Source organism: Paramormyrops kingsleyae, chromosome 4 (genome assembly GCF_048594095.1).
Source record: "Paramormyrops kingsleyae isolate MSU_618 chromosome 4, PKINGS_0.4, whole genome shotgun sequence".
Classification (NCBI taxonomy): domain Eukaryota; kingdom Metazoa; phylum Chordata; class Actinopteri; order Osteoglossiformes; family Mormyridae; genus Paramormyrops; species Paramormyrops kingsleyae.
Genome location: NC_132800.1, coordinates 24,227,503 through 24,243,469, shown reverse-complemented (window position 1 = coordinate 24,243,469; position 15,967 = coordinate 24,227,503). Strand labels below are relative to the sequence as shown.

The window sequence follows — 15,967 nt, the reverse complement described above, 5'->3', positions numbered from 1 at the left end:
GTAGATAACAACAGTCCAGGCAGTTTAATAATAGTACCCCCCCCCCCAAAAAAAATGATTTTCATTCTTTTCCTTCACTGCAACACCTGATCTAGATGGAAACGATACGACTATCTGCTTTTTTCTTACCTGCTCACAGTTTTCAAGTTTTCGTTGCAGCTCTCGAATATGTTGAATAGCCTTGTTAACACACATCGACGGTGTGTTTGCCAAAGCACAACTACGCCGTCTACTGGAGCAGGCCTTCTGTAAATCGTCCTCATCTTTGTAAACACACAATAAAAAAGATCAATAAATACACTGATACTTAGCATCTTAATTCTCCAGAGGTTCTTACTTAAATATCAAGCTGGAAAACATGCCATGTGCAACAAAGTGTGTCTTTGAAAAAGCCAGGTAATCCACTAAAACATGAACTATTGTTATTAGTGTTGTTGACATGACTAGGTCACATTATATTATGCCACATTATATGCTAGCCAGATCACATTAACATATGTCTGTACTTCAGGAACATTGACTGTAATATTATCATAAACAACACAAATTAAATTATAGGAGAGAGTATATTCTTTTTCATACAATCTACTTGATACAACAGTAATCCATTCAGTGGCCACTTCATTAGGTACATTGTACTGGGTTGGGCCCACTTTTGCCCACAGAACCCATTTCAAGGGTAGAGGAGTTGTGTGTTTAGAAAAGCCTTGTTGCATAACTCTGTTGTACTAAGCTCTTATTTTTGCACTTGTGGTGCTCCTCTTAGCTTTAACGAGTCTGATACAACCTCTCATTAACTAGGTGCTTTTTGGCAACAAATATGCCATAAACTGGATGTTTTCATGCATCACACCGGGGCGGAGCCTAACCTTGGCCGGACTAGAACCCAATGATTTTACTGGGGTGGCAATGGGGTGCTATTTTGCTGACTGGGGGGGCAAGCTCCCCCCTCAGTAATTTTTCCCGATCGTGAGCATTATCCATTAATCCTCTCATAATCGACTTGCCGACGTGCCACGACTGAGCGATTGACGGGTTGGAAAACTCTGGTATACAGAATTGAATGCTGCAGATTTTGTGCTTATTTTTTGGTGAGGGGTCACGCAACTCAGGTGGCCACATACTTACTGGCTTTGCAAAGATCACTTTTCTGTGTACTGGGTAGTTCAGCAACCAGCCTAGTCGAAATGCTGCTTCTTCTCCAAATGCATGTATTTAAGTCACTTTGGGCTTCACAGACAATTGTTTGTAGCCTCAGTGACATCAGTAGTGCTCGTTGTATGAAAGGCTAAGAGTGAAGAAATTAGCAAAAATAGAGACTTCAAAGACATCTGGAAGGCAAAACACTGCTTTATTCTCCCTGCGGGAATGACATGCTCTGAGTGTCTGTTTTGTTCAGAGTCCATGGCAGTTGTGGAAAGGAGCACTGTGAAGCGTCATTATGAAACAAAACAGGGACACTTTGAGGAAACAAACCCACACAACCCAAAGTAGAGAATAAGTGAAATAAATTAACTGCAAATTGATTGTCTGCCACAGTAATTTCCAGTACATTTGCAGTTCAAGAACATGCAGATGAGCGTTAATTGAACGTACCCTAGACTTTGGGGCAACACACAAAAAAAAGATTTAGTTTGACAGGAACGCAAATGCAGTTGCTGAGACAATGATGAAGATAAAAATCACATAGATCACCCTGTCAGCAACAGCATTTAAATGTGCAGGATATGGGTTGTATATTTTTTAGTTTTTTTTAAAGAAAACTTTAATATTCATGTTTAGTACTGCTTACTAGTCTGTCAACCCTTTCTGTCAACCGTTTCTGAGATGCTGGGATAGCAGATGGGGGGGGCAGCGTGTGGCTCCGGGGGCTGAACCCGGCCCCCGAGTGAGGCCCTTAACCCCCAGCTCCATGGACACTGCTACAGGTGGCTGCCCTTCACTGCCAAGCTCACGCTCACTGTACCTACACACGTTGCAGTGTGTCATGGAGAGCAAGATGAGGTACGCAAAAAGAAAACCTGCCCATGGTGAATATCCAGCACCGTCACGCACACAATGTTCAAAATCAAGTCCATTGCAAGTGCTTGCCTTTCTACTCAAACGTCAAGTGCACCTTAATGTCACATGACTGCTGTTAGGGTGAGCAGGCTATTGGCGTTAACAAGCGGATGAACACACAACTCATCTACACTTTGAGTAGTTCTCAGGGTAGAAGTAGCTATTACACCGTACTACCAATTGATTGTGTGGCAAAACTAAATAGTAACTATTTTGTTGTTCCTTTCATTATGGAAATTACATTATGTGTAGCAGTCGCTCTATTTACAACAGTTTTCATTTTATTGAGAAATTCTGCAGGATGTTTTAACTCTTAAATTCCCTGATGCATTTATACCAGCAAGTGCATCAATAAATGGGGCATTTTTTTATGATTTACCCAAATGTTGACAAATTCCTTGTTCTGCAACGAAAGCTTTATATTATTACACAGAAATATGCACAATTAGTTATTTAAACAATCATCCATCACGCTGGCAGCAGACCAATCCCTTACCATAAACAGAATGTTCTGTAGATATGGGGAGCTGGACTTTTGAAAGATCTATAGCAGTACAATCGGTGTAAAAAAAACAAAAACAACAACAATAACAGACAGTGGCAACTTTAGAAAAGCGGTAACTGCTTTATGCAAGTGGGTCTGTCTGAAATTTTAATGTACGACCACTGTAGCATTCCCATTGTTTGGAGGAACCTGTTTCCAGTGTGCAGTCGATCTCCCATTAACAACACAGAACACAAACAAACCAGACGCTGACATCCAGTCGTCACACCTTCTACCTGATTTTTCCTGGAAAGAGACACAGTGGGAAACAGGCAACTGATAGGACTTTGGGCTGCTGACGGTCCAGACAGCTCCAGAACAAGATGAGTAAGAAAAGACTCGAATGCAGAGAACTGGTAAACACTGGGGAGGACAAGCATTCCAGAGACGGGACCCTGGAATCCAACCAGATAAATGAGCCAGAAGACAGGAAATGCAGAATGATAGATTAAAAACGGAGAGATAGGGGAACCAGCTTGGAGATGAGACTCCAAGACCTAGAGACTAGGACTTTAGCATAATATTTTTCCTTCATGTCATATGTTTTCCTGCTCATATCAGTGCAGCATCTTTTCTTGTCTTCGAATGATTAATCAATCATCCTATTAGACATTTTGTTAATAATAATCATTATTAATGATCTAATTCGACTAATTATTTATTAATTATTGAACTTGATATTATTAATAATTATTAATGTTAATAATAATAATTATTATTATTATTTTGCAAGTATGCCATTAAGGATTATCATCTTGGAAGCCTTACATGAAAAAGTTTACATGCACTGTGTTTTTTTACCCATAAGTACAGGACAGAAAGCAGGCGATTCCCTAGGGGATTCCCTAGATGGGATCCTAGCCCACTGCATTGTGCACATGTACACAACGATACGTTTGTTTTGTGCTTCTTACCAACTGTGTTTTCACTGCTAACATCTACACATACATGTCTTTTTTACTAATGAAATGAAGTGGCTTCATTTCACTGAAAGAATTGTATTCAGTTTTCCAAAAAGAAAAATGCAAACTGAGCCATACAATCCCTTTAAGAGGGTATTGACCACAGTCACTTCATAATAATATATGTGCAGTATGGTGATAAATGAACATCATGCTGTTGATCTATTTCTTGTTATAAGGTAGTTTCAATTGATCTGTAGGCCCGCTATTTTCTTCCAGCAATTTGCATTAGGGCAAACTGATTTCATCTGTCAAAGACAAGTGCACAAAACATCAGATTACATTACACCTGGGTCTGGCCAATGTCATTAAAGCATACATGCATTTAAAGGCAACTTTGCAGTGCTTAGTTTAGAGAGCATTAATACGAATGCATGCAAGTATGCATCTTCATGCACACATGAATCAACCAAACACCCATGAAGCAAGCAACAGACAGGGTTGGTTGTCTGTATAGTATTTACTGAACTGGGTTATACAGTGCAAAACTGCAGAACTGTCTAGAACACAACTATCTAACAATGCACTCAAAAGCCTTACTGCCACTGAAGAAAAATAACACAGTGTATACCTCAACACTGATTTATAGACATTTCAACTGCGGATCCCTATATCACAGTCAGTGCGCATTACATTACAGACACACTGGAGCTGAAATAAAGAGTACTGCAGACCAGCATCCCTCCCAAGAGATACTCCCAGGCACATCACTGAGAGGCAGTTACATTTAAATCAGTTATTTGCAATGGTAACAATGTAAAAATGGTGAAACAACTACGCAGGCAGTTTCTGCACTGGTTGCTAGGCCAGTTCCATAGAAACGAAGACTATCAGTGCTAGCATATCATACGGCCAGGGAAAAGCAATAGAGAGCTTCATAAATATTTTCCACAGGAATTTAATAGAACAGCTGTCACTGGTAGCTCGGCCAGTTCCATAGTAACAAAGATGTTAAGTGCTAGCATATCACATAACCAGAAAATAGCAATAAACAGCTTCATAAATATTTTTCTTCACTGGAATTGAAAATAACAGCTGTCATCTGCCCTGTGCGAAAGAAATTTCCATTATGCTACCTGCGGAGGAAAAGAAAAAAAAGCAACATACCTTTTTATTATTTGAGACTGATGATTTGATACAATGATCATGCAGTCTCCAGTAGTAACGAGATATGTAGCTTTGCCCTTTTAACTATTTTGAGTGTTCATATCACATCCCAGATCTGGCGCTATAATCCTTATTATGGTATGGTTGAATCGAACACCTGCATTTTCTCCAGGATGCAAAACACCACCCATTATAATCTGTAAATCAGTCAAAAGTGAATTTTGGTTCCTAAATGACGTATGAGGAGTTTAGGTCACTGGCCGTCTCGTGTCAAAGGCAACAGCAACAAAGATGGACTGAGTGGGTTTTGAAAAAAATCTGCTCTTCAAATGCACATGAGCTGCAGTCTGCTGGACATCCACCTATCCTCCATAATCACTTACCGCTGATGAGCCTGAAAGCACACGACGCACGTGACAGGCAAAGTCAGAGTCACCTAAGCTGCATGCTTTTGGATCAAGGTAGCGAGCCCATGGGGTGTCCACAAACAGGGAGAGAACACAGATACTGCACGCACGGGCAGAAATGATTCTATTAATCCTCAGTTTGAACTTTGAGGCCATAAGGACAAATGTCAACACGTCGCACTGACGATTTAAGATTTCGTTTTATTAAAACAACCAGATGTAATATGCATAAGTAATCATGCATGGATATGAAAGGAAAGTAATAAAAAAAAGGTCTTTAGATAACTGACCTTGTAAAGGTGACTCATTCTGCCTTGAGGGACATTTCAGCATTTTTAAGCATGTAATTGGAATTTGTCCGCACAGACCTACAAACACAATGCAATTTGATAACCATTTTCATAGTTAGTACAGTACACCACTAATATATATATATATATATATATATATATATATATATATATATATATATATATATATATATATATATGTACTATACGTAAGTGTGTGTGTGCCTATAGTACACAGTTTGTACAATACTACATGCAAGCTTTAATGTGTATGAAACTGAAAAGATGCATCGTAAAACCTCACTAAACTGCACTGCATGACTTCTAATAAGGTCACTGTAGTTCAATAATATGGAAAGTAAAAATATGCCAACACATGGATCACATGTACTCATTAAACTTTGACAGTCTTGTTACTACACTACATATTTCGTGCCGTAAATACAGTTCGTTTTGCAGCGTGCAAGATATAAATAGCACTAAAACTGCCAATTACCTTCTCATTTGTTGGGTGTCAGGCAGCTATATCTAGGTAGTTAATTATGTTACTATATTTCTGGCCGACACTTGCTGGTGAGTCATTCGCATTCTGCTGCAGAAACACGAAGGATTTTTGCTAAAGGTGAAACCAACCTTTCAGAAATCAGAAGGCTGTTTAATCCCTGCTACCCGTCCACGCCGCGGAGTGTGTTTGCGCGTGCTGGCTGCAGGGCTGCGTGTTTCTGCGTCCAGTGGTTACCAGGCGACGGGTGCAGCGCGTGACCCATAAGCAAGTTTCAGGGACAGAGAGCGGGGATGTGTCTGAAAGTTAAAGCAAGCAAACAAATAAATACAATTAAAAATAAATGAATTAAATTAAATAACGATAATAATATGTATAGCGCATATTATAAATATTATTACTATTTTTATCCCTTACATATATTACCAATGCAGTACGTTCGCAAATGCAAATTAAATGGAAAAAAAAAACTAACCACCTAACAAATAACAAGGCAAAGCCCCTGATAATGTGAAAAATTTAAATATAACGACTTATGCAGTAGTTTTTTTTATCTAGTTACATGTGATCTGGGACATTAAACAGAAAGTCAGTTAAGATAAATCGGGATGCAGTATTCATCAAAAAAGGGAGGAACCATTTCAAGGAATTTAGATAGATGATGGGCAATAAGAACTATCGGTGACTCGTTCTTTTTGTTAAAGTAACTGCCTGGTGATAGAAAACGTAAATGGGGGGGGGGGGGGTCCTTGTGCATACTGTAGTTCGGTGATAGACGACGCAATCAACAATGCGCGATTACTTTACTTCTTAAAGAAGTTGGTCCAAAACAAACAAAATACACTTCAGAGATGCCCCTTTCTGGGTGGCATTTTTTATATAACTAGATATATTAAAAGTCACGTTGCCGGGGAGAGAGCTCGCGAGAGCGCTCGCGGCCGGGAGGCAGTCGCCGCGTGACGTCAGCGCGTGTTATTGTTGTTTCCAGCTGTCAGCTGCTGCAGTGGCGGCGCTGGAGCGGCGCTCTGTGTCACTATGTCACTGTGTCATTGTCTTCGCCTCCCCGCCGCTGCCTGACGGCCGCTCATGAAGCCCAGCAATGAAGGACAAACGCAGGAAGAAGGACCGCACCTGGGCAGACGCAGCCCGCCTGGTAAGCTCTGCCTTTCGCCGCTTTGGAAACGTGCAAAAAAAGAGATGATGGTGCATAAAGTCCGATCCGCTTCGCCCACGTTAAACTGCACGGGGGAAGGAGTGAATTCAGTGCTATTTCGTGCTGTCAGCTTTCACGCTTTATAGTGAGATAGCAAGATGTCTTTCTCTTTAGCAACCAGGTGATGTGGAAATTAAAAGTAGCGAAGTCACTGGCATCGTAACCATGCCTTGGAATGGCAGCGAACGGCGTGCTTTTACTACGGCGTTAACTTAAACGGAAACTGGCAAATCTGATTGCTTAGTGTGACCAGTACGACGGGATTGTAGTAATTAAAGTTAAATCTGTGGCAACAATTAATAATAATAATTGCAAATTAGTCTGACTCTTGGGATGAACATTGAGGTTGTCCCGTGATTTTTAAGTGCTCTTTACAGTCTCTGGTTTTATTATTTTTTTTAGCATGTTAACTGAGTTTGTTTGTTTCTATGTTTGTTTGTTTATTTGTTTGTTTGTTTAGTTCACCTTCAGAACTAACAGTGTTTATCCGCAATTTTGTCAGAAGGAATTAAATGTTAACATTTATGTTAAGTGTTAAGTGTGAGTACAGTATGTGTGATTATGTGTATGTGTGCGTTAATTATAATAGGTATACATTGTGAAATCTATTGTTTCTTATCAATAACTTAATTATGTACACCACACTGGTAACTTAGCTGTCTTAATGCCATCGTTTTCAATGTTCACCTTGCACTGAAGTCTCTGTCACTGTAATGTATTTTTTTTTTGACATGATAAAATTGTTTGCATTTTATCTGTTCCGTTTCGCTATCCACTTGACTTATGGAAGTGCCCGAGACTGTTTGTATGCTTTATGCTTAACTTGCAGCATACATCCTCGTAGAGAAATTGTTATTGGCTGGATGCCGTAAATCGGGATAAAAAAAAAAAAATCACTTGCCGGCAACAAAGCTGTTATTTATTTTTTTTCCGCTTATTGAGAAGACACACCCAGTCTTGGAGGTGTTCCTCTAATGTAAAAGGGACTAAAACTGTATTTATGCCCTGTGACCCCCACCAGCATAAGTGGATGGATGGAGGGATTATGTTCACTGCAATACCCCAGAATCTCAATTCAGTTGGCTCTCAGTGATGATACATGTGTGGTTAATTTTGTATAATAAGCCTCATATACTGTATATATATATATATATATATATATATATATATATATATATATATATATATATATATATATATATAATAATCATTATTTATTTATTTATTTCTCTCTCTTTTTTCAAGTTGAAAAATGATTATTGCAAAAGTTGCTTGGATAGACCATGGTGGATGATGATTGGATGAATGAAATGTTCACTTTATCCTGAAGCATATAAGGCATCAGAAACACGTGTTAATTGCCTATTGATTAGCCATACATTTTTTGTCCAACCAGTGTTACATAGCATTTTTTTCTATAGTACATTCTTGAATTATTTGGATATTTATCAGGCCTAATTAATTATTGTAATTAAAGGTATTACATCAATGCAACATACTGTAATGTAAATGAGACTTTAATGTAATGTCTCAATGCTTACCCATAACCTTTGATGCTTCTTAATTTATGAGCCAATTCCATTTCATTCTTTTTAACTTCCTTTTAATCAGGATAATAGTAATGGCTTTTATGATAATCATCATGATTGTTATTATTAGTAATAGTGATGTATGCCAGCTTAGCATGTCTGGCTTCTGGACTCCACTTTGTTGTGCAAACATTATGGATGGTAATCAAGATCCAGCCTGCAGAATGGTCAACCAAGGTTGAAGTACCATGATTAACAGCAATTAATATGTCATTAGAATATGTTAATATTTCTCGAATAAGGGTAAGAATTGGAATCGTCCTGTGCAGAAAGACAGCTAAGGATATTGGTGTGTGATAGAGTGCAAAAAAACGCAGCTCGTAGTTGTTTGTACAGTTCAGGAATTTGACCTTTGTGAAGAAAAGTGACTCATTTTGAGAAATATCATTTTTGTGTACAGGGTGACTTGGTGCCAGCGTTGCTTCAGAACTCCAGGGTTCGGGTTAGACTGCGTGGGTGTTACACGCTTACTCCATGCTGCGTGGATTTCCTCACGCAGCTAATAGACGTGCTCCAGACTGACATCGTGACCAGGGTGTAACCCCCCCCCCCCCTCCCATGACCCTGAGGAGATGAAGGCAACTGGCTGTTTTTTACAGATGCAGACAAACGTACTTAAAAATCCAGTGCTGAATATTGGTTTGTGACTTGCGATTACAGTTGAGTTGAGAAATAGGTTATGAAATTAACAAAGATAAACAAGCAATACATTTGCAGCTGAAGCCTGGATGACCTTTTAATCCCTTTAGATCTTTTCCAATTCAATTCAGTTCAGTTCAGTTTTATTTGTATAGTGCGTTTTCATAATATTACATTTTCTCGAAGCGCTTTACATTATCCCTGCCCTAAGCCCCCAGAGAGCAAGGCAGAGGCAACAATGGCGAGGAATAACTCCCTAGTAGGGAGAGACCTTGGGAGGGAGCAGATTCAAAGGCGGAGAGCCCGTCCTCCAGGGCCGGCAGAGGGAGTCAAATTAACAAAAAGAACAGAATCCTGATTTATACAGTCCAGCTTTTAAGATTCAAGTGTGGAAGGCAGGCGGGGTGATGGTGCTGCTTTTGATGGCAGGATGAAAGGTGGTATCTGAAGCTTTGGATGAAGCTAAAAACACTGTGTTTATGGAGGTAAAAGTACTGTTTAGGTTTGTGTAATGTGGATATTGGTTGGGATTCATTCGAAACCATTCCTTCCTGGTGCTCTGTTATTCTTGTACATTGATAGTTAAGCCAGGCAATCCTGACTGCAATTACGGGTGTGTTTTTGCTACAAATTTTCCCCAAAGCTGAATGATCAATCGTACTTCAAGTCAGGCTAGTATCATTATCAGAAGTACCTTTAACACAGCTTTAGTGGCTTTAACCGCACGGGCAGGTTTGCCTAAAAGCCAGAAGCTGCGGCATGTTATCAATTAAATAAACATCTTGACGCAATGACTTAAAATGATCACAGTGCCCCTATTGTACACGTGGTACAGTGATGATGATATCGCTCTTGCTGTAGGTCTTATGTTCAGAAGCTGGTTATGTTGCCTACAGTATGTCCATTACACCTTTAAGAATATTCAGATACTCTGCTGGAGCTGTTTTTGGCAGAAATGAAGATGGTTTAATTTTACAATTCTAAAAGTAAATGATGGCAAAGCTGTCTACAGTGAAGTACAAATGATAGTACAGTAATTTACGGCAATTTTTTCCAGATGGAGCTAAAAAGTCAACATGCCGTTACTGTGAAAAATTTGAAAAATTTCATCCACGGTCGTTTCAAAGAAGGCAATCAAGTAGTACTCCTGGAAAATAGGGGCCATAAAAGTTAAAAATGACATGTGCGGTTGTAAATGGTCTATAAAATGGCTCCTCGTGTATGATGGGTAACGACAGATGCATAATTGTTTGGCAGCCTAGCTTTTTGTGGCAGGGGACTGATATTACAGATGCAGGTAGTTTTGGTAGCGCGCTGGTTCCTGTCAACACATCGGTCCTTTCCCTGAACTATTTGGGAAGCATTACTGCAGCCTGATGTTATGTCACAATAATCTAGTCTCAAGGTAATAAATAGACCTAACAACTAGATTTCCTCCATTTTATTAGCTGCTTTTTGGCGATCTTGGCTCTATTCCAAAAATGAACTAAAGACATTTCTGTATACAGTAATGTAGTAGTTAACCATTAAGAAAATGTAAGTTGTGATTTTGAGGCATCATATTGATACATAAATTTCTTACATGTACTGTACTGTGCAAAAGTCTCAGGGAAAGAAAATCAATATAAAATGATCTGTATGTTGGTGTAAAAGTGCGTTAAAACCTCTCCTAAAGTCACCCCAGTATTTATAGCAACCATCCAATATACCCCTGTATTTCTTGACACAATGTTTGGCTAATCAATACCTCATCAAATTATTTTATTATGTAATTATTTGTAATTAATTACTTAAGTAAACTGGTGGTGAAATTAAATGGATACGTGAAATGGCTGGGATGCCCTAGAGGAGAGTTTTGGGAACGGAAGCAGAGATCCAACAAGATATCAGTGACTTTTTGGAGAACAAGAGACATTTCTTTCTTTTTGTGTGTGTTTTACTTTACATTTGCATCTACTCTGATGTTGAATTGTATTATTTTTCTGAGCAAATATATACTTATTACACTGTTAAATAGCTTGAGACATCGCCTAAGACTTTCTCCACAATATTGTACACGTTTAATAATTGAACGGTTGAAATGTTCCACTTGTTTTCTCATGTACATGGAGTTGTGGGTCATTAGCATACTATTGTTAATCGGCAGAGTACCAGGCCCTGTGGAAATGCATAGAGGAACACTGAGAACATTGGCGATTCACACGATGCTCAAATATGCTGTTAACAGACAGATGTGTCCTGAACTTAAGGCAGCTAGTGTCTGTTCAGACAAAAAAGAGCTTCTGGTTTGCCCAAGAGCAAATGGAGTTTGATGGTGTCAAAAGCAGCACTTAAATCCAGATGCAGAAACATAGAGGCATTATCGCAGACAGTGAGAGGGGAGTCATTTATTACACTGACAAGTGCTGTATCAGTGCCCTGCTCTTGTCTGGACCCATACTACATGTTATATACATTGCATTGCATTAGAAGTTGCTGGGCAGCAAATAGATGGAAAATTGCACACAAAAAAATGAAAGAATCAGGCTGTAACGAAATGGATCAATTAGATCCAAAAATGGCTTTTTGAGTGTGGCCTTAATTAGAGCTGTAATAATATATAAAAGAACAGATTCCAAAGATAATGTCTCTGTAATGAATTTAACATGAGTTTTCTAAATACAGACAGTGGCTTTTTAAATGCTTCTGTAGATATGAGATCTAGTAAATGAGCCGGTGTTTTATAGCATGTAACAAATAGTATGGTGTAACTAGAGGAAGTGATAATGTGTTAAGTATGTGTGGATGTACTGTAACAATTCTAGTACAGTAATGTCCCCGTATCTGCGACTGATGCATTGTAAAACCACAGATAATAGCGAGCCCTCCATAGATCTCATATATAACATGATTTTTGTGCACATACATAAGGTGAAGGTTGATGAATTACGTACAGTTAGGCATTTCCCACGTAAAAATACAGCAACGATAAAGTGCATTGTACATTACTATCAAACGCAAGGGATTCTGACGTTTTAGCCTAATTCTCAAAAGATGATAGAGTAATGAAATTTTATCATGTATCAAGGGATGATGACAATGAAAACCATGCTTGTCATGCATCTTTATAACACATACAGTGCGATAACGTGGCAACGAATGCGATCAGCAGTAACGCTAGAGGCAGATTGGTGGGGACAAATGGGAAATGAGTCCATGTTACAGGTTGTACTCACTTGGCTTGCAGTTTGAAACTTATGAACCGCGGATCACAGAAACCATGGTTACCAATACCCCAGATATGGGGGTCCCACTGTAGAGGTATCACGTCTACTGCTGATTGTTGTAAAATCTGGCAACAAACATGGATCTTGTCCAATAATCATTTATCACTTTCATATAGGGCTGGGCGATATCACATGGATATTATATCGATCCGTAACGCCTCCTTTTATATAATATATTTTGTTAATTATAGAGTCAGTTGTTGACATAAATGTGACATAAAGAATACTCTTGTTTACTTCTGCCTTTTTAGTGAAATAATGGTAGAAAAAATAATAGAAAAAATTTTGTTGAGCACTATTTTTGTTCTAGTTATTGGGAGTCCAGCTTTAATTAATATCAACTGGGGAACATTCTTTTTTGTTTTTTGACAGTTTTCATTTTCAGCGACCAGAATATTCACTGGAGTGCTTAGAGAGGTGGCAAATTCTCTATGCTGATTCTTTATTTTCTTATTTTGAGTTGATGTGTTAGTTAATTTTGATGATGAGATATTATTAAAATTACGTCGTTGGCAGTTCAGATAGAAGCCGTCCGAAATCATTTCCCCTAACAGTGTGACAGTTACAGATGTAAACGTATGCCCAAAATGTCTCTTTATTTCACAAGATGAATGAAACTCATTATTGCAAGAATAATAGTGCGGCTTTATGGGTTTACAGAAGCACAGAGACACTTTGAACATTTATTCCAATGGCTACGATAAAATCGGGGAGGCCTGTTACAAGCAGAATGAACTGAGAGAGACAGACAGACAGATAGACAGACGGAGACTGGACTAAACTAAACTAGAATACCACTGTCTCCGCGACCAGTAAGACTAGAGGTTTGATTAAAGAAATGACCAGGCGGAGATGACTCAAACAGCTTATGGATGGTGATTAGTCAGAAAAGCTGTTCTAGTAATCTTAGTAATCTTTAGTAATCTTAGTAATCTTAGTAATCTTTAGTAATCTTATATTTACTATTTATCAGGTCAGTCATCCGACCTCTTAACAGGAAGTTGACTCATGTTACATAAAAGAATGGACTTACACAACCTACGCGAAATGAAGTGTCTGTGTCTCTCTGTTTAGCTCTTATACTTAAACCAGTAGAACAAATACCCCAAGGACTTAAACGTGGGCGTGTAACATATGGCACAAGCATATTTTAATCTATCGACCTTAAAGTAGGATGCTGTAACAGAAAGTACAAGATGTATCTTAGACGTGATGTGCATAATCAATGGTTGTTAAACAGAGGAGTCTGTCTCCAGGGGAAATGGTCTTATAAACTTGGCTCTCTGCAGTAACCATAATCCATCTCTAGGTGAGTTATTGTGGAAGCACCGTAGTGGTGTCTGATAGTCAACATGACCTCATATTAGATCTTCACCTCTTAAGTAGACAGCACACAAGGCAATTTGCATAAGAACAGTCTGTATCCTGTTTGTCAAAGGCTACACTGCACTACACTCTACATTATTTTAAATGCCAGGAAATGCAAGATCGGGCAGTAATTTATATGAAATGTAATCACTAAATTTCACACTCAGACTTCACACTCAAGTTTCCCACAACTTTGCAGTAAAGCGGAAACAGATAAATCTGTTTTGCTGACATATTGTGAACCTCAAACGAATGCATTTCCCGTTGAGCGGAGTGGGAAAAGTTTGCCAAAGTGGATAAAAGAAGCAGGGGGACACTTAACAAATTATGTTGTGGAATGTAGGCAGGGCGCGTCTCTAGTGGATTTTCGGTCCTGTGCAGGAGCGTGTGGGGTAAGGGTGGGTGATATTGGCCAAAATATCATATCACGTCTTCGATTATAATTCCAGCCTATGGTAGAGATCATGATATATTTTTTAGAATATTAATTAACCACTTTAAAAAGATCAGTCGACATCTGTTTTGTCGACAGCAGAGCCAACCCATCTATGGACCTTGTGTTGTTTACCGCTGGAATATAAAAATGGAATGTAAAATTTGTTCTTCTTTTCTCCTTCTACTTCTTCTTCCCCAAGTTAGCTAACTGGTTAAATATCGTCGCTAAAGTATTTAGTTTAACGTCTGTCACTAAAAAACATTGATTTTATGATTGATCACGATACTGGTTTTGACGATTCAGTCAAAGTTCTACCCTCCAATTATCGTGTCCCATAGATCTGTTTACCCTTCAGAAGAACCCAACATGTTACAAATATAACTGCTGAAAACAAGCTTCATTTTGTCAGAGACAGGAGCGATGTCGCCAGATTATGTATCGCTAATACAGAGGGTAATCTCTTTATTTTTCATCAGTGGTAATTATTTTACAGTACACATAAAAAGTGTGATTAAAATGGAGGAAAAATTCAATATGCAATGTTAGATTATGAAGCAATTATTTTAACTATCGGTAATTACGCAAAATGACTAGTTGTTCATAAAACATAAGAACAGTAGTCGTGTCACTGGAACAATAAAGTGTGTTAGATAAACATGACACCGTTTCGAAAATGGCAAAGAACGAATCTGTAGTATTTCAGGCTTCTTATTGTGCTGAAGAGCATTTTGCTTCTGCTGCAGTATATTTGGTGGTTCTGGTGGTAATTAGGTTAGTTTAATTGTTCAGAAATATAAATGATTCCTTAATATTTTTTTCATAGGCTTTAGAGAAGCACTCAAACACGCCGATGACTGCAAAGCAGATATTAGAAGTTATTCAGAAAGAAGGACTTAAAGAAACAAGGTAAATGTGCTTTTATTCTGTTAAGACCGCTGCTGTTTTTTCCTCTCTCTCAGAAGATTAAGAGTTTTATTCGAAGATGGCTAAGCAGATATTATTGATCAGATAATACGCAGGCATGTTCCGCACACTCGGAGTCGCAATAATCATTATAAGGTCTCCTGCAGTTAGTTCTCAAGCTATGATCTGTGTGCATATGAGCCTATCAGCCTAAACTCAATATTAGAGACGCCATCATTCTGTCTCAGACGAGATTCCAGGAAAGCTCTGCATCCAGTGGCATGCTTTGTGAGGAATAATTTTGTCATTGATTCAATGAGACCTTTGGATATAAAAGTACAGTCTAACAAAACCAAAATGCCGACCCATTATAAATAAATTCAGCCTTACGGTAAAAGTGCTGAGCAGTGGTTCTGACAGCTGAAATGATCCATTTTCCATAACCCTGCCCACTGTTCTTCTGAAGCCTTGTGTTCAGTTAAGTTAACTTGCACTAAAAAGCCCCCCCCCCCCCCCCCCCCCCCCCCACCATCAGGAAAGGAGTATCGCATCATTGAATTCATGATTAATTTAACGATCGAGAAATTTAATTCCGAAAGCGTTTGCTGCCATAATAGTATCTTAACAATTAATAGTGAAATTCTTTTTTTTTTCTCCACTGATTGCAATTCAAGACAAAT

The 15,967-nt window shown here is 38.6% G+C and overlaps 2 protein-coding genes across 4 annotated transcripts in view; one reads left to right on the top strand and one right to left on the bottom strand.

Annotated features, from left to right (window-relative positions):
* ccdc178 (coiled-coil domain containing 178) overlaps window positions 1–6,088 on the bottom strand; it is a 57,041-nt gene extending 50,953 nt beyond the window's left edge. For all 3 annotated transcript variants that reach the window (XR_002840658.2, XR_002840657.2, XM_023832218.2), the window contains exons 1-3: window positions 6,005–6,088; window positions 5,372–5,449; window positions 130–263 (exon numbers count right to left, since the gene is read on the bottom strand). Coding sequence is in view for 1 of the 3 variants with exons in the window: in XM_023832218.2 (XP_023687986.2) it covers window positions 130–263; window positions 5,372–5,414 (177 nt within the window). In the remaining 2 variants the exon portion in view is untranslated. The remainder of the gene's footprint in view (window positions 1–129; window positions 264–5,371; window positions 5,450–6,004) is intronic.
* Window positions 6,089–6,859: 771 nt separating this feature from the next.
* Window positions 6,860–15,967, top strand: part of LOC111854336 (ASXL transcriptional regulator 3) — a 79,074-nt gene continuing 69,966 nt past the window's right edge. Inside the window, 2 exon segments of the mRNA XM_072710919.1 lie at window positions 6,860–7,026; window positions 15,208–15,290. Of these exon segments, the coding sequence (XP_072567020.1) occupies window positions 6,973–7,026; window positions 15,208–15,290 (137 nt within the window). The 5' untranslated portion in view covers window positions 6,860–6,972.